This window comes from Nelusetta ayraudi, unplaced genomic scaffold, assembly GCF_046127955.1.
Source record: "Nelusetta ayraudi isolate G7.1 ecotype Tasmania unplaced genomic scaffold, CSIRO-AGI_Nayr_v1 ptg000060l, whole genome shotgun sequence".
Classification (NCBI taxonomy): domain Eukaryota; kingdom Metazoa; phylum Chordata; class Actinopteri; order Tetraodontiformes; family Monacanthidae; genus Nelusetta; species Nelusetta ayraudi.
Window position 1 is genome coordinate 2,095,346 of NW_027466110.1, and position 18,894 is coordinate 2,114,239.

At 42.5% G+C, this 18,894-nt stretch overlaps 2 protein-coding genes and 1 non-coding gene across 7 annotated transcripts in view; 1 reads left to right on the plus strand and 2 right to left on the minus strand.

Moving 5' to 3' along the window:
* The first annotated feature begins 103 nt into the window (after positions 1 to 103).
* On the plus strand, positions 104 to 17,983 carry sacs2 (sacsin molecular chaperone 2). The gene is made up of 8 exons (XM_076040384.1): positions 104 to 479; positions 1,079 to 1,112; positions 2,000 to 2,087; positions 2,558 to 2,669; positions 2,846 to 2,992; positions 3,085 to 4,516; positions 4,965 to 5,050; positions 5,171 to 17,983. Exons 2-8 carry the CDS (start codon positions 1,084 to 1,086, stop codon positions 16,144 to 16,146), a joined length of 12,870 nt encoding a protein of 4,289 aa, XP_075896499.1. The 5' UTR covers positions 104 to 479; positions 1,079 to 1,083; the 3' UTR covers positions 16,147 to 17,983.
* Positions 942 to 1,013, minus strand: trnad-guc (transfer RNA aspartic acid (anticodon GUC)). The gene has a single exon. It is a non-coding gene; the product is annotated as a tRNA-Asp (tRNA).
* The window catches only part of dip2a (disco-interacting protein 2 homolog A), a 68,797-nt gene continuing 66,865 nt past the window's right edge, over positions 16,963 to 18,894 (minus strand). For all 5 annotated transcript variants that reach the window (XM_076040389.1, XM_076040387.1, XM_076040386.1 and 2 more), the window contains one exon: positions 16,963 to 18,890. In XM_076040389.1, the coding sequence (XP_075896504.1) occupies positions 18,638 to 18,890 (253 nt within the window). In that variant the 3' untranslated portion in view covers positions 16,963 to 18,637. The remainder of the gene's footprint in view (positions 18,891 to 18,894) is intronic.

The following is an 18,894-nucleotide window of genomic DNA, read 5'->3' on the forward strand; positions in this document are numbered from 1 at the left end:
TTTTTTTTTTTTTTTTTCTCTCTTCTTTATTGCGGGCTGCAGCATCATCTAGTGTATGGCGGAGTAAATGATGCCCGTGGATCAGCGACATCTCTTGTCTCTACAATGCCAATCACTCTTTAAGGGTTTGGGATATAGAATAAAACACGTCAGTCATTCGGGAGAACGAAACTCTTTTCAGGCACTTTTTAGCGACTTGGTTTGGTGAGGTTTCGTTTCGTTTCGTTTCAGCGAATGATGAGCCAGGAAACGAGATTGACCCGGTCGCTCGCATTTCGGCAATGTAAACTTAGGTTTCCTTTTCCTCAAACACGAAAGAAAGGAGGGGAGCACTTGCAAAAGGGGCGTGCGACTTGTCATCAACGGGGCTGAGCATCACTAGTCCTTATAAAGAGCGCAATAAATCGCGGAGACGTTCTGAGTCTGCCTTGGCGAACGTGCTGGATCATGTTATGGGAAATACTCAGAATATGACTGCGGTAAGACCAATTTGAAATTATTATGTCTGAACAGCCATTGGAAATGTGTTTATTTTCAATGATCCCTTGTTTCGGATAAAAAAAAAAATTAAAAAAAAAGAGTATTCGATATTGGCAAGCACATTTCATTTAATGTTCAAGGAAAGTGCGACATTTAGCTGGAACGCTGTTGCAGTACTAAAAGCCACACACAAAAAACAAACTAGCAATTACAAGAAAGACTCAAAGTGAGTTTAAAAAGAACAAACAAACAAGGGCCAAATGTGCAAAGGCTCGTCTTCAGGATAAAGCTAAAACTAGTTGACTAGTCAGACAACGAGCGAATTCACTTTGGCAGAAAGAATAAGGAAATAGAATTTTCGTATTTTTCTTTCTTTTTTCAGAAATAGTCACGAAATAATGTTGTTGTTTTAAATACATAAATAACAAATAATTCACAAGAAAGAGGAAAAAAAAAGAACCCTCCCCGTCGGGGAATTGAACCCCGGTCTCCCGCGTGACAGGCGGGGATACTCACCACTATACTAACGAGGAGTTATTTTGCTGTTGTGCGCTTTAAAACAACTTTGTTGATTGTTGCCCCACAGTGTCTGCCCAAGGAAAAATGAGTCAGAAAACGAAGAAAAAGACTCGGTGAGACTATCCTCCTCCTCTTCCTCCTCATTCTCCTCCTCCTCCTCCTCCTTCACATTCGACGCGGTGCTTCCGCGGTGCTTCTTAGGTTTCGATTCCACCTTAAAAAAACAAACAAACAAAAAAAAAAAAAAACAACGCGATTTGACCGCTAGATGGCTGTGCTTATCCCAACACTTTTCAACGTACAGTATAAAATTCAGCGAATCATTATGTCTATGTTGAGGTGGATTATTCCCCCAAAATTATACAGTAGAAATGGACATGTGAGGTATCATTGTAAAGCCAGGGAGCTCTACTATCACAATCAGTTGACATATACTATGGGAAATCATTTTTTTACCTTTTGGGGGGACTTCAAATTTGGCAACTTTGTCATTCACATTATTGTATTTCTCATCTTTGACAAGGATTATTTCAGAAATGTTACAGTATAATTTGACATCTGAGGTGTCATTGGAAAACATGGGAGCTCTACTATCACAATCAGTTGACATATTTTATGGGAAATCATTTCTGGCCTTTTGGGGGGGATTCCAAAGTTGACAACTTTGCCATTGACATGATATTTTTCAGTTTTTCAGGTGGATTATTTCCAAAATTATACAGTAGAAATGGACATGTGAGTTATCATTATAAAGCATGGGAGGTCTACTATCACAATCAGTTGACATATTTCACGGGTCAGAAAATCAGAAATCCTCGTCAACATAGACATAATGATTTATTTTATTTTTTATATATATTGAACGGTGTTGGAATAAGCACTGCCATCTAGTGGTCAAATCGCGGAACTATTTTTCTTTTAAGGTGGAATCGAAACTTAAGCAAGTCAATTTGAATAACACCCACTTCCTCCCCCCCCCCCTCCCTCTCTCCTCCAACAGAACGTCCTTCGGGGCAACAGCACCACCGTTCATTGACTACCTTAAAGATATTCTAAATCGATATCCAGATGGGGGGCAAATTTTGAAGGTCAGTAAAAGAAATTGTGCTATCCTTTTGCGATAGTTCCTACTTTTTGTTAGTTTCTTTGTCTGTCTTAAACATATCAGTTCATGTATTATGCTATGGATTATTTCTGTTTTAATTGTCGCTTCTGTTTTGATTGATACAACTTATGAGAAAGCAAAACGTGACAATTGTTTGCAATCAGAAAATTATAACATTAGTTAAAAATCTAAAAGTGCATTGAAACTGTTACTTATATGTTGCCAGAGTAACTAATTGGGAAAAACATGAAATGCAGTTAAAGGCAGACACCTGTCTGACATCTGCATTCACTTCTTTGAGAGCCCCTTCATTGTATGTGGAGCCAAACAGAACCTTCATTTTTCGTGTGACAAGCCTTAATTCAATTGTGGAAAGGGATCTAGAAATATCAAATCAATTTAAACTTTAATATACTTTGCCTTGCCAATGCACTTTTTTTCTTTTGTTGTCAGGAGTTAATTCAAAATGCAGACGATGCGCAAGCCACAGAAGTGATTTTCATCCACGATGAGAGAAGCTATGGAACTGAGAGTCTTTGGACCAACGAGCTGAAAGAATACCAAGGTATAACGAGAGTGACAGTGAGCGTATCCATTTCCTGTAATCAGACAGGAAAAACTTTTGATGATATCCAATTTAACTTTTTTTTTTTTTTTGGGGGGGGGGGTCTCTAATTTTAATATTGATTAAAAAAAAATGGGAACATCTCTGAATATTCTTTCTTCTTTTTTTTTCTGAAGGGCCTGCTCTTTATGCATACAACAATGCAGCCTTCACTAATGAAGACTGGGAATCCATTCAAAAGGCTGGGAGAAGCGACAAGCGCAATGACCCAAACAAAGTCGGGAGGTTTGGAATTGGCTTCAACTCTGTCTACCATACAACAGGTAAAATTAGGGCATCCATGTAACAGTAGTTTTAGTTTGTTGTTAATTATTTATTGGGGCATGGGAGTGAATATATTTCCCTCTACCCGCAGATCTGCCATGCATATTCAGTTCAAGGCACCTTGGCATCATGGACCCCCAAGAAAACATATTTGGAGAAAGAGAAGGAGGCTTCCTGTGGTCTCTGGATGATCCAGATCACCAAGAGGACTTGATGACTTTGCACGACCAGTTTCAACCCTTCCGTGACATTGTGTCACTCGTACAGCGTCGAGAATGGCCAAAAGTCATCAAGAAAGATCGGCACTTTGATGGGACCATTTTCCGGTTCCCCTTGCGCAACAAGGCCTCAGAAATTTCAGACAATCTGTATGACTCTCACAAAGTAATAGACCTTTTCGACAGCTTCATTGCCGATGCTGAGTTAAGCCTGCTCTTCCTGAGAAATGTGACCTCGGTGTCCTTGATACATATAGATGCGGATGGCACTGTCAGCACCAGACTTGAAGTGAAATCCTCAGAGCTCACAGACGCAGTTTTGGAGTCAAAACATGGGAAGACCACAAATGGTTCCACAAGGTTCAAATTGATTACCTGCAACTCAGGCAGCCGCAAAGAAACAAAATGGCTTGTGACAACATGTACCATGAAAGATGGCAATGTTCAAGCGCTTGATGCACTGGCCAAAAAGTTGAGCTTCCTCCCTCAAGTCGACTTGGCATTCCCTTGTGGCGAGAGGAGAGACTGCACTCAAAGCAGACTGAGCTGCTTTCTGCCCCTACCAAACAATGAATCCAACAAGACAGGTTTCCCAGTTTACGTCAATGCGTGTTTTGGCCTCACAGACAACAGACGTCTCATCAAATGGCAGGAGGAAGACCAGAAACACGACGAGCATGCAGTCTGGAATGAGCTGCTGGTGAAGGAGGTGCTCCCACTGGCGTATGTCATGATTATTCAAGACACTTTAAAACTCGCCCAGCAATCAGTTCTGCCAGTCTCCGCTGTGTACAATCTGTTGCCCGATATTACCCAGGTCGAGCACAAAGAAAAATGGCGTGCTGTTGCTCTAAATGTTCTTCAGCACTTGTTCAGAGAGGATGTGGCTCTCCTCTCGCTGGCCAGGGACGAAAGACAGTTCGTCACTCCATCCGAAGCTGTGTTACCCTGCAATGGTCCAACAAGCCCAGCCGTTTTATCAGCCATAAAAAGTACTTTAATTTACTGTGGAGAAAATATTGTCACTCTACCAGGCAGTGTTGCTAAAGCTTTAGATGTGGCCTATCCACAGTGCAAGACTCTAAAGCATGTCACTCCATCTTTTATGAGAGACGTTCTGCGCAGGGTTGACATGAATACTCTCTCCAAAGTCGACAAGCTCTGTCTTTTGGAGTATGTTTTGAGTGATGGAAAGTACAGAGAACTCAAAGATCTTCAGCTGCTTCCACTCAGCGATGGCTCCTTCAGATCCTTCACAGACAGAGAGGAGGACGCCGCTTTCATCGACAGCAACACATTTCCAAGGTTTTGAAGTTTTGCCTTCATCAATACATACGGTTAATTATATATTAGAAAAACAAGTTTTTACACACTAAATACTTTGCTCTTTCCACTGGCATGTTATTTTTTAGTAATAAATGTGAACATTTTTATTCTAAATCACCAGTTGATAAATAAATTGTTTAGTTTTAACGCAAGATGAATGCGTGGCTCTTAGGTAGCCCCTGAAAATCTCGTTAAGTCTCTCAATATTTGTTCATTTCAATGAATTGATAAATATTGTGCATTGATTTGATTCGAGAAAGATTGTGCTTTGGGTATTTTTGCAAATGAACAAGTTTTGCTTTTTTGATTTTTGAAGGAAACTAGAAATCAAACTATTTGTTTGTTTTTTTTCATAGTTTTCGGTTAATATTGACTTTTTTTGTTTTCCATGTTTTGCACTGGTATAACAAACTTTATTTTTGTGCAGGACATTGCTGCCATGCTGCAAGAATTTTATTCCAGATGACCTCAGCCCAGCTTGCAATGCCCACCTGAAAGAAATGGCCAGTCAAAGTAGGAATACCTTTTTAAATGATTTTTTTTCAATTGATTTTTTAAAACATATTTTCCTAATTTTCTAATAAAATTAACTTTATAACATTTTTTTTTTCTTTTCTATCTTCTTTATTCCAGATCTATTTCACATCATCAACCTGAACGCACATCACGTAGCCGAGTGTACCAGGAAGTATTTGCCACAGGACTGGAAGCAATCACAGTCGGGAATTGTGAATTGGGACACTGATGGCAACCATCCACCTTTAGATTGGCTTCAACACTTCTGGGAATTTCTCAACACTCACTTCAAAGAGTTAAGTAGATTTACTGGCATTCCATTGATACCTGTAAGTCCTTTGTCTAATGGCCAGCCTGTGTTACTGGCAAGACTACAGTCAAGCACAACCCTGGTTTTTCAAGAAAGAAAGCAGATGAGCTTGCCAGAACAAATAGCTCAGTTAATAATCAGAGCAGGTGGCACAGTGGTAAAAGGAAATGAGTGGCTCAAACATGAAGATCTCAACTCATATGTGCTGTGCCCGTCTCCAAAAAGTGTTATGAGCCTGTTGATGAATTTAGATTTTCAGAAACTTGTCACCGACCTGAAATGTGATTCTTTGCGTTGTCAAAAAATCCTGAAAGACTATCTGTCACGCTTAGATTCTGTCTCATATTTGGAGAAAGACCTACTCCAAACGTTGCCTCTGTTTCAAACCATGAAGGGCTCCTGGGTTGCAGTGCAGTCAAAACAGGCCATATCTCTGATGTCAGGTCTTAAAATTCCAGCAGGGTTTCCTTTCCCCGATTCTGTTGTGCAGTGCGCCACTGAGGCTGACCGCAGACTGTTACAGTTGCTCAGTGTTCAACTTTTGGACACAGCTGAGGCAGCAAATCTCCTCATTGAGGGTATTGAGAGGAAAACTTCCAGAAAAGAAGACAATGACAAAATCATGGCTTGGATTTTAGAGCATGGTAACGTCCTTTTCTCTCAAAGTCCGACCCTGAAGTGTAAATGTAAGGATTTGAGCTTCATTGAAGTCAAGGGAGAGCTGAAAAAAGCCTCAAGCTTTTTTGATCCAACAGTCCAAACATTCAAAGCCATTTTTGAGTCAGATTACTTCCCCCCACCCTTCTACACTAAGACAGCGCAGATGCTGAAATCTCTCACAGATCTTGGACTGATAAACAAAGAAGTGGATGTGTCGCCTGAGCATTTGTTGCATACGGCTCGACGCATTAACCAACTGGATGTTCACACTCGCTCAGAGGGGATTAAAAGAGCTCAAGCAACCTTGAAAATGTTGGACACTAATGATCTGCTGTCAAAGTTTTCTGATGACCAGCTTCATCGCCTCAAAATGATAAAATGGGTTCCATGTGTCAAAACCAGTGACGACCATAACAGTTGTTTCTTCTCACCTGACGAAATAAGACATTCTATGTATGAAGACATTGTTGGGCATGCAATGCCTCTAGAGGGCAAGTTCAGTGACAGGCTTTGCAACAGACTTGGCCTCAAACGCCCACCACCTCCAGAAAAAGTAAAAGAGAATTTATCCATCCTGATGACCAAAGCAAAGACAATGGCTGATCCTGACACAAATGTGGACTTCAAGAGGCAGTTGCGTAGCACTTATGAACACATGCAAAACCATATATCGGAATTCAAAAGAGTGATGGACAAGGACATGCGCTGGTTGTGGAGCCACAATCAGTTTGTGGCTCCACAGGATCTGGTTCTAGATTACCCACGTAATCTGGACCTCAGCTCTTACATTGGAAAGGTTCCGATGGAATTCTTGCCATACAGGAAGTTGCTCCAGGAATTGGGTTTGAGAACATCGCTTTCTGAAGATGAAATTGTTGGCATTCTTGAGCTCATTCAGCAGTCTATTGAAGCAAGGCAAGAGCCATTTGCAAATTCAGATGAGATTCAAGTGTCGATAGAAATTCTCAATTGGCTGTGGAGAGAGAAGAAGACAGTTGAAGACATTCCAGTGCCGGCCCTCGTGACAGGTGAACATTACACTCTTAAACCTCTGTCACAAGTAGTCTTCTGTGATGTGAGCAAAAATGGGTTAAATGAGCTCAAGTACAGTCAGGAAGAAATTCCCATTTTACATGAAGAAATCCCAAAAGCAACAGCTGAATGGTTAAACATCCAGTTTCTCAGCACCTACATCCTGAGCCCAGAATTGGTGGGAATAGAGCAATGTGGACAATCAGAACCAATAACAACAAGAATAAAAAACATTCTTAAAGAGTATGATGATGAGAGGGACATCTTCAAAGAGCTAATACAAAATGCAGAGGATGCTGGTGCAGAGGTCTGCAAATTCCTAGTGGATTCCAGGGTGCACAGAGATGCCCCTGACAGTCTCATTGACCCGGACATGACACAGTGTCAGGGCCCTTGTCTTTGGGCATACAATAATGAAAAGTTCACAGCTGAGGACTGGACGAACATTGTCAGAGTTGGCGCTGCTTCAAAGGAAAATAAAGTGGAAAAAATTGGCAAGTTTGGTCTTGGATTCAATACCGTGTACCATTTGACAGATATTCCCTCTATCCTGAGTGGCAACAGTCTCCTCATTCTGGATCCAAATGTGACTCACCTTAAAAATCACATCAAAAACAAAACAAATCCTGGAATCAAACTGAACCTGTCACAGCAGCGACTTCTCCAATGCTTTCCTGGGCAGTTTGGGCCATACAATGGTGTCTTTGATTGCGACCTCACCAAGCCAAGTTCCTTCCAAACTTACCCGGGGACTCTCATCAAACTTCCGTTTCGAACTGAGGAAGAGGCCCTGAAGTCAGAAATAAGCAACAAGATATATCACAATGACAAAATCATCAGCTTACAAGAGTGCTTGACAGAAAACTCTCAAACACAGCTACTTTTTCTGAAGAACATCAAAACATTGTCTCTTCAGCGCATTTCAAAAAATGTATCAACCCCTGTAAGAGATAGTGAAATAGAAACAGTCCTCACTGTTTCTAAAACTGATGCTTCACTCAAGATGCCTGATAAATCTTTTGTGTCAAAGCAGCACCAGGCCGAGGCATCACTGATGAGGCTCAATGAAAAATGCACAGATGTCATTGACTCCTGCAAAGTGAAAATCATCACGTTAACTATCAAGCAGGGAGAATCCGGTGTTGATGAAGTGCAGCGCTGGCTCCTGTACAACTGCTTCGGGACACACGAGGCTTTAGAAATGGCCCTTCAAAAAACCAAGCAAGCAAAATTCTCCTTGCCTATTGGTGGGGTTGCTGTGCCTTTACAAATTAATCAAACCAATGGTAAAAAAGTCTCATTTCCAAAAGATCTTGCAGGACAAGCGTTTTGCTCCCTGCCTCTTCCCATCCGTACAGGACTACCAATAAATGTAAATGGAACCTTTGCTGTGACAAGCAACAGAAAAGGACTGTGGGAAAGTGGAGTAAAACACAATTGGAACAAAGCTCTTCTTCAAGATCCTGTAGTGGCAGCATATATCACTGCACTGTTGGTGTTAAAGAAATTCGCAGAAAAGAATGAACTGGAATCTTACAGCTATCACATCTTCTGGCCTGACAGAGAGAGAGTAAGTCCAACTTTCAGACCGTTGGTGGATAAATTTTACACTATCATCGCCCAGCAGTCTGATGGTCCAGAGCTCTTCAGTGATGGAGAACACTGGTGCTCAATGGGCAGTGCCATATTTCTTCATGAGAGCATTGAAAGTGACAAAACCATTGGCACACTTGTAGTGCAGGTGTGCAAGGAACATGTGAAAGAACCCAACCATATTGTCCCTCTTCCAAAGTGGTTAAGGGAAAGCTTCAGACAGGCTGGCCTTGAGAATGTCTTAGAGAGCAGAACATGGAACTGGGAGAAGTTTTACCAAGAGACAGTGTTTAATCACCTTGATGACATGGACCCCCAAACTAGAAATGCTCTTGTATCACATGCCATTGACCTTAACATTCGAAAAATTGACAACCTTCTGCTCAGCTACCCATGCATTCCCACAAAGAGTGGCAAGCTCCAGCACATCAAGAAACTTGTAAATCCATCAGGAAAAGTTGCCTGTCTATTTGAACTCGAATGGGATCGCTTGCTTGATAGTACAATAACAGACTTCAGTTCCCCAAAAATGATTCAACGTTTGTTGGAGCTTGGAATGATAAATGATCACCTTTCCGTGAAAGACATCACTCAGAAAGCAGGCACAATTGCCAAGACCTGGAGCAAAAACACAACCAAGGCATATACCCATGTGCAGTGCCTTCTTGACCTTATTAAAAATCGCATGAATTATGAAGAAACTTCTGTCTGGGAAACCCTGAGGGGGACTAAATTTCTCCCAGCATTTTGCCCTGGCAATTCAAAACTGGGAGGGAATGTAAGGCTTGAAAATCCCACTAACATTTTCAGCGACACATGTTCCCTTCTTGTTAACATGACACGGCCTGTTCTGGATCATGGCAGTCTTAAAATGCACAACACTGATCCCGTCCTACAATTTCTTGGAGTTCAAAACAGGCCTAATCCTGAGGCAGTGCTTCTTCAGCTGAAAGAAGCATGCAAGCAATCACAATCCATTAACAAATCCATGCTTCACAAGATAGCACATGAGTGCTATAAATTTTTAAATCAATGGCTCATTGACACTGGTGATTCCAGTTTAATTTCACAGAGAGCCAAGTCATTCCCATTCATCCTTGTTGGCAGCACATTTGCGAATGTGAACCAAGTAGCAGAAAACGAACAATTTGAAGCAAAGCCCTATCTCTATGCACTTCCACAAGCCTTCTCTGATTTCAACAGGCTCTGGAAGAGCATCGGTGTTGAACAGCATTTTACAGTTCACCATTTTGAAACTGTGCTTAAGGAGTTGCACACTAAACATGGAAAAAAAACATTGCCCAAGAGTGATCTCTCAATCTGTCTAACAATTTTAAGCAGAGGAATATATGACAAAAAAATCAAAGGTGCCTGTCTAATACCCAATGAGAACGGTGTCTTACAGCCAGCAAAGGAGATGTTTTACAATGACAGTGCATGGATGCCAGTTCCCTCGAATGTTACATTGTGCCACAAGAATATCTCTCGGGATATGGCTTTCCACTTTGGAATCAAAACTACAAGGCATCGTACTCTGCAGAACCATGTTGCTGAAGGCATCTTGCCATTTTCGTTTCAGTTTGCACAGCGGGAAAAACTAACTGTTCGAATTAAAAACATCATTTCAGCCTACCCATCAAAAAAGGATATCCTGAAGGAACTCCTCCAGAATGCCGATGACGCAGAAGCAACAGAAATTCACTTTGTTTGGGACAAACGTGAGCATGGCAAAGACAAAACATTTGGGGAAAAATGGAACCCTCTTCAGGGTCCAGCACTGTGTGTTTTTAACAACAGTGTTTTTTCAAATGATGACCTCAGAGGCATTCAACAGCTCGGAGAAGGGGGGAAGCACAACTCAGCGGGGAAGATTGGAAAATATGGGATAGGATTTAATTCTGTTTACCATCTAACTGATTGTCCCTCAATCCTGACTGGAGATGAGACACTTATGATTTGTGATCCCAATCAAAGCTACATTGAGAGTCACACAGACAAAGCACTACATGGAATTGGCTACAATATGGCAGACACTTTCAAGGACATGATGGAGGATGTCTACACAACCTTTCTCCCTGACAAATTTCCACTTAAAAATGGCACCATGTTCAGGTTACCTCTAAGAAGGGGTATAATGGCAAACAACTCCCAAATATGCCAGCAGGGAGTCACGGACCTCGACATGCACGAGCTCTGCTCTGAACTTTCGAAAGATCCTGAAGGGCTCATCCTGTTTCTACAACACATCAGCAAGATATGTGTCCATGAAATTAATCCAGAGTCAGGCACACTCACAACCCTTTTTGAAGTTGAAAAAAGTCTACCCCAGTCAAGCAAAGAGAAAAAAGATGTATTTACAAAAAAACTGCAAGATGCCTTACAATCTGAAAAACCAGCCCTCATTGGATCACAAAAAGTCATTTACGGGTCTGTTGTTTCAACCTCAGACAAGAACCAAAGTAGATGGATCATTGCACAGCAATTCGGTTCATCCAAAAACAGTGTTGAGGGAGGAGTAACATCAGACATACTCCCTCACGCAGCAGTAGCAGCACGGGTCAACTCAAAGTCCCTTATAGATCCACATCTGATTCAACCCGCGGATAAGAGTTTCCAAGGAGGAGCTTTTTGCTCCCTTCCATTGCCGGGGAAAACTGGGTTGCCAGTGCATGTCAATGCAAACTTTGAGGTAGATTCTGCCAGGAAAAGTCTCTGGAAAGAAGATGGCTCAAATCAAAAATCCGATTGGAATGAATATTTAAAACACAATATAATTGCTCCGCTGTATGCAGATCTCCTGCATTGTCTCAGTTGTAACTTTCCTGATAAGAAACGGTCTCTTATAGCTTTACAACCATTCCTTGATACCTCATATTTATATTTTTGGCCAAATGTGTCAAAAGACACCAGTCAGGAATGGCATACTATGATACATGAGGTATATAGGTCAATGAAAGCAGAAAAGCTTAATGTGATTCCAGCTTTGAGAAGCGTCATCCGTGTAATTGCACAACGAGAGTTCAAGGAGTACTCTCTTGACTGGTGTAATGTCTCAGAAACAGAAACAACAGAAGCACCATACCTGACATCGCCACTACATTTTGATTTGGATCCTATTTTGGAAGATCTTGGAATGATATTGGTTCCCTACACAAATGAAATGCAAAGAGTTTGGAAAAGTTTCAAGGCTGCAGGTGTTGAAGTAAGAGATGTGAATCCTTCAACTGTACAAGCTTTCTTAAAAGAAAAGCCTCTGAACGATGCCACCCAAACTGATGAGGCTTTACCTCTCCCCATAACTGCCACCCTAATCAGAGATGAAACAAGATGTTCAAAGCTATTGAGCTTTTGCTTGAGCGAGTTTGAAAAAGGCTCCAAAAAAATTACAAAAGACAACTCCAGTTTCCTTGAAGGACTTCCACTTCTTCTAACAAAAGACAAATTTTTGAGAGTGTTCAACTCCAAATCTCCAAAGCTAATATCACACCATGAAAGTCTGTTCTGTGGCTATGAAGAAGAATTTGCAGATTATGAAACCAACAGAAACCACACAAATATTCTGCATTTTTTTGACCTTGTCAAATGTTTGACTATTCCTCACGCGGTGCCATATCTGAAGCCTGTTTTTCAAGATCTTCTTAAGAAATGTGAAATTGACGAGGACAGTGGTCTGTACATCCCAAATGAGCAAATAATGAAGTGGCTAAAGGAACTTTGGAAGTTCCTGATAAGTCAAATAAAACCTGGCACAGCTATGGAATCCAATGATAAGAAAAATCTGACAATGAGTGATGTTAAGCAATTTTTCAATGGCTGGAGCATTTTACCGGTTGTGTGTCCAAGGCTCAAGAACAAGCATTTCCTGAAAACAATTGAAAGCATGCCCAGTGTAATTCAGTATGCTTCTGATATCAACATATCAGGCATTCTGTTTAAACTCGGTCTCATGAAGCTTAACAGCAATTTTTTTTCTGAAATACTTGTAGATCGAACCAAGTTCTACTCAATTGTACACCATGAGCTCATGAATGTGAATGACCAGAGCCTTGTGTTGAAACATGTCCACGGCCTTCATCCCTCTGAGTTCACCAAACTCTCCACGAACGAATTGAAAGACCTGCAGTGTTTTCTGCAAGATGGACTATCAAAGTCCAAAGACAGGCAGGACTACGAGAGAAAGTTAAGATCCATGCCAATATTTGAAACAGTACATGGGAGAAGAGTCAGCATCGGTGGACCTGGAGAGGTATTTATCCTCAACAGTCAAAATTACAACTTGTTTCCAAATTTGTTCACGCTGGGCGACAGTAAAGGCACTTTTCTCCGAAACAATTTAGAAAACATCAATCTGTCGGCAGTAGTGAAAATAAAAGTCCTGAGTGATTTGGAGTATTTCATCCGCGTCATTCTTCCCATTGCTCACACACTTAATGAGACCCAGCTGCAACAAAGCCTCAAACTCTTACTGGCACTTCAGCTTGATGAAAATTATCTTAGTTGCAAGGAAAAAATCATCTCAACCCTAATGACAGTGAAATTGATTCGCAGTTCTCTGGGAAGATTGGAGGCAGCATCATACTACTACGATGACAATGTTGAGCTATACAAGAAAATGTTGCCCGAAGAGAAGTTTGTGCCGGACAGATTTTGGACTGAGTTGTGCCAAGGAAGTTTTTACTCGGGAGATCGGCCAAAGCAGTTACTGAAAGACCTGGGAATGAAGCATGTCTTGTCAAAAAGAGAAATAATAGATTTTGCACGCCAATTAGAATCAGAAGCAAAAGGAAAAGGCTGCATTGATGACTTAAAACAAAGATCAACAATGATTTTAAAAGAAGCCCTGTCTTTAGTGATCAAAGACAAAGACCAAGGGTTACTTGGGAGCATGGCTGAAATCAAGTTCATTTACCCTGTACAAATTCAAGAAAGTCTGTGCAACTATCATCAACCATTTGCCTCAGAGCAAACTGCTGTTGCAATGAAAGGATCTTTAATCGAGGGCGATTCAAAACATCAAGAGCTGGTTTGGACTTCAATGCCGATTATACATCTGCCAGTTTACAAGTCATCAGAACTCATGAAATTGGTGGTAAATGCAGGAGCTCATGAACAGCCACCCCCACACTGTGTGACTGGTAACATGCGCAACATCTGTCAGTCACCCTGCAAAACAAATTTTCATTTGATCACAACCCGTGCCGGTGTGTTTCGAAGTCTGTACACCTACCTGCAAGTCAACGAGTTTGATCAGCAGCCACTGTCTGGTCTTCCTGTAGTTCTGGTTGAAAGAGACACATCACTCGTGAAGACCGACGATTCCTGCATTTCACTACTTGATGACAGCGAGTTCAGACCATATTTGTACAAAATTTCAGATCAAGACATTATGTTTGTTGACTTTTTTAAGAAAATTGGCGTAAAGCAAAAACCCAGCGCAGAGCAGTACTGCAATGTTCTGGCAGCAATTCATTCAGAGTCCTTTGACAAACCCCAGCTGAACCCAAACCAGCTGAAAACTGTGAAGCGTGCTGTACAACAGTTTTTTAAGATAATCCAAAGTCCAGAAGACCAGTCCTATGCAGAGAACGTGAAGGATCTGTATCTTCCCGCTGCAGATGGAAAATTATACACGTCAAACACACTCTACTACAACAACACTTGCTTTGAAATCAGACGTTTGGAATATGCGCTGAAGAACAAGGTGCTGTTGCTTCAGAGCCTTAGTGAGTGTTACTTGGGCAAGGATGCCTATAAGCATAACAGATTGCTGCAACTCCTGCCTGAGAAGTTCCGGCCTAAAATGCTCTCTGAGCTGACCGAAGAGAGAGTGGTTGAAGTAAAGATGCAGCTTTGTGAGTTTGGGGCAGACTGTGAATTCAGTGGATGGTTTGAAAAACATCTGTCTTCGCCACCATTGAGACATGGTTTGATATGCCTCATCAGAGACCAGTCACATGGGAAAATAACACAAGAAGATGCTGCCGACATGTGCACAAAGACCTTTGGCAGTATTAAGATCATTTGCTGTAAAAACCTGGAGACAAAGCTTTGGCTGGACAAACAACCACTGAACAGAACTGCCAATCAGACTGATGTTTTTGTCAAACAGGAGCTGGAGGCTTGCATCTTTTACCTAAAACATAACGAAAACATGGCTCACAAGGTCATCAATGACATCAATATGACTTTAACAAAGCAAATTAATGCTCTCTTGGGCCACAGAATTTCCTCAGATCATCTTCCAGTTTTGGGACAGCTCCTTACGTGCGACACTCTTGAAGACGTTAAAAAAGCTCTGGCCAAGAATGGGATCCGTGACAGCGGCGAAGCGGAAGGCTTGCTCTTCAACCCACCGGCGCCTGGAGCAGACATCCCAGAGGAATGGCACGATTCTTTAGACATGGACTTCCTTAACGTCTTTGAAGATGGCGAATATGTCGGATACAGCACAAATGACAAGTACATCTACGCAGTTATTGGTGAAGAGCTGCCTGGGAGCGCTGGACCTCATTCAAGACGGTACAAAATAGATATTGGAGAAGATGAACCAATTGTAGTCAGTTGTCTTGATCTCTACCAGTTCAAACGTCACAGAAAACCAAAGGCAACAGAGACTGCTTGCAGGGACCTGGTTCTTGTGGATAGAGCTGCACCACATTCTTCACGTTCATCAGCCACAAATTCCTCACCTTCATCAGCCACAAATTCCTCACCTTCAAGACCATTACCTGGCTCTGTGGAGGAAGCTAAAAGGGAAATTGACAAACATCTGGAAGAGATCTGGATTCTCCCCAAAGAGGAAAGGCAGAAAGCAATCAAACGGATGTTCCTGAGGTGGCACCCAGACAAAAACCCTGACTGTGAATCTCTTGCCACAGAGGCCTTTAAATACTTGCAAAATCGGATTGAAGAACTGCAGAAAGGAAACGGAAAACGCACAGGCTCATCCTCTCAAAGCAGACACTCAGATTTCAGCGACTTCTTCCGGCAGTGGGATCAGGAGGCCAGAAATCACAGACGGGGGAGAGAGAGATTCTCCCGAGCCTATCGCTCCTACAACTTCTACTCTTACAACAGAGATGTGCCGAGGCCTAACAGGGAGGAGGCCCAGCGCTGGTACAGACAGGCTCGCTGCGATTTGACAGCAGCTCACAACGACACTGGCAAAGGAAGCACAGAGTGGTGCCTTTTTAAAATCCATCAAGCGGTGGAAAAGGCCCTCATAGCTGCAACATATAGAAAGTGCGGCCAAAATCCATTACCCAGCTCCATCTCAGTATTGGCTGCACAGGCTTCCCTCTACAGTGACAACCTCAGAGATCTGCCACAGATTGTGCAAAACCTGAAGGCTCTTGGCGTGGATGGCAAAAAGACTCAGTACCCCAACGCCCACCCATCCCCCCACATTCCAAACCAACAGTTCAAGTCTGAGAATGAAGTGTTAGCGCTGGACATAGCTTCCAAGCTTCTCTGTAAAATAGAAGCATACGTGTCCTGAAGTAAGACATTTTTTGATATATTAAATTAGGCAATTACACACACTGGACCATTACCAGAACTGTGAACATGTGATCAGTCAGCTAGTTCTGGCTGACCTAGCTCTGCAGGCGTTGCATCATTTTTGATTTTTTTTTTTGTTTTTCTTGTTCATTTAATTGATGTTTAGGATGAGAGGATCAGGATTTATCTTTGGCCAGTAAATGTGTATTAATCACTGAAATCAACTCATTAACCAGTTTCCTTCGGTTATATACTACTGCCATTGCAGTTCTGTTTTGTAGCACTTTTGATTTATGGATGTACGTAACACGCATTAGAAAAAAAAATCACTTCATGTTAATTTGTTCAAGGAAATTAGTATTTTTTTAACTCATTATTCCTGTTTGTTCTTTGGGGGTGTACTTTTGAAGATAAAAATGTTAACTTTACACAGACTTGATTGCTGAGATTTATGTCACTTGTTACTGTCAGATGCATTGGTGTTTATGACGATGTATGCTAAATCATGGCACTGTAAAGCTCTATGTCTGTATGTAACTTTCTTTTTTGGGCCATTTTTGAGGGACTTTCATGGCTCTTACAAATACTCAACACAAATAAATATTTGGCTAAAACTTGTTTAGTCTGATGTTCTCCCTGTTCTCCAACAATCTCGGAGGACGGTAAATCCCAAACACCCACAGTCCTGCTTTTCCCATGTTCAAAACAAAACAAAAAAACATCACTGTACTAGTCTTCCACAGTAATGGCAAACATATGAAGACGCTTGAACCCTTGGAAAGTGATGCGCATTTTCAAGTGAGAACAAACTATAACCAGGTTAAAAGCCATTTTTATTTAAGAAATCATGTTATGAAAATAATGACGACTAACCATATAACTGACAAACGCATCTCTCCGTACGCTACGGGCAAAAGTTGGCTCTGGAGGATGGGACGCCTCGGAGCCATGCTCGGAGTGCGCTTCGTCTCACCCTGGAAGTGTCCGTTTTGCGTCTTGAGCTTTCTCGCAATAACATTAAAAAAAAAAAAAAAAAAAAAAAAAAGTTTACACGGCTCGTCAATTCTCTCGTCGACCTTCACACAGGAAAATACACTTCAGATACATTTGGAGGGGGAGTAGTGAGAATTAGGCTTCCCGACGTCTCCGCCACCTATTAATAATTTACATAGAACCTGTACATACTTACAGCAGGCCGCAGCCTGTTCATGAAGAAACAATGTGCATATTGAAAAAAACAACAAGAACAGCAAAGCAACGTAGAGCGAAGTTATCCATACAAAATTATGGGGGTTTTAAGCGCATTCAACACTTGCCTCGTATAATACATGTGCCTGTACTCAAAAAAGGTGAGCACAACGTCCCCGCGGTCGTCCGGCGCTGCTACATCTTCCAGACTTGTGCTGATAAGCACACATTGGGCACAGAACACATGAACAAGCGACTGTGGCGTGAGTGTGCGTCTACGATGGCTGCTGTGAGGATCAAGTATGTTCGTCTTCGATCGAGATGAGAAGATTTTTGGGTGCCGCGAGAGCAGGATTCACCTCGACTAACCTCCCTCTGCATATTCCCTCCAAATCCACAGCTCGTACTCTTTGCTTTTGTAAAATAAGAGCCGGGATTGGAACAAGCACTGAGGAAAAAACAAAAAAACAAAAAAACAAAAAAAGAATTAAGGCTCGATTTGTATTATTTGGCACGCTGCTACTGGAATGCAACGCTAACCCTGCACACCTCGTCCTAACTGGGCCTCACCTGCCTGCTGCCGCTGCAATCGCCCACATTCTTGCTTTGCTTCAATAAAACAAGGAAACGCGAGACGTTTCAGTTTTTTTTTTTTTTAAAAATTACGAGTCACGGTTTCTCTCTCCGCCGACACGCTCAAAGTGCCGCTGTCAGGGGAAGTTGCATATCTTTCGAGCGGACCGTCCGCCGTCCGTCCCAACGCCGACGGGACGTCACTCTGAAAACAAAATAGCTTTAAAGCGAAGCGCAGTGATAAATGCGGGAAAGAATTCAAGGTGAAAAGCTTTAGAGCTGCGATGGCACGGGAGCCTGTGCTGTGCTGCGCTGCGCTGTGCGGTGGGTGGCAGGGCAAACAAAGCTAACATTTAGGTCTTTATTTCCTAGCTTTATGAAATAAATTGTAAATGGCACAGTGTCGTGTTGTAGCTTAAACCTTCAGGACTGCGCGATCTGGCGTTAAGGAGTCCAACGTTATTTGTTAATTTATTTTTTTTTACACACTTCCTCGGACCCAGAATGCCCTCCGGTAACTTGGCCCAGGTGAGAAAATCACACGGAGAGAAACACGCACGGGAGGATTTAGTCCACAGGACACCGCGACACTGTTCAGGGGCAGGTCGGAGGTCCGTTTCTCACAAACCCTAGCCCTGCTAACAGCGCCCGGCTGTAGCTGCTGCCCCCTGCTGGCTCCTCTCCATCACCGTCCACGCGGAGGCGCCAATCGCTACCCGAGGTCCCCGTCACATGTTGTAGGCCACGTATATGGGGTCGAGCTGGTCGGCCAGGAAGCCGTCTCTGAGGTGCATGCGTTGTTTCTCGCCGCGGGAGTTGATGGGGATGACGCCGGGGTCGACCACCACCACCACCCCGACGATGAGGTAGTGCTCCTCCAGCACCACGTTGGTGACCAGGGCCACCAGGTCCAGGGCCTCCTGCTCCGATCCCTCCAGCTCCACCACCACCACCAGCAGGTTGGTCCACGTGAACACGGCACTGG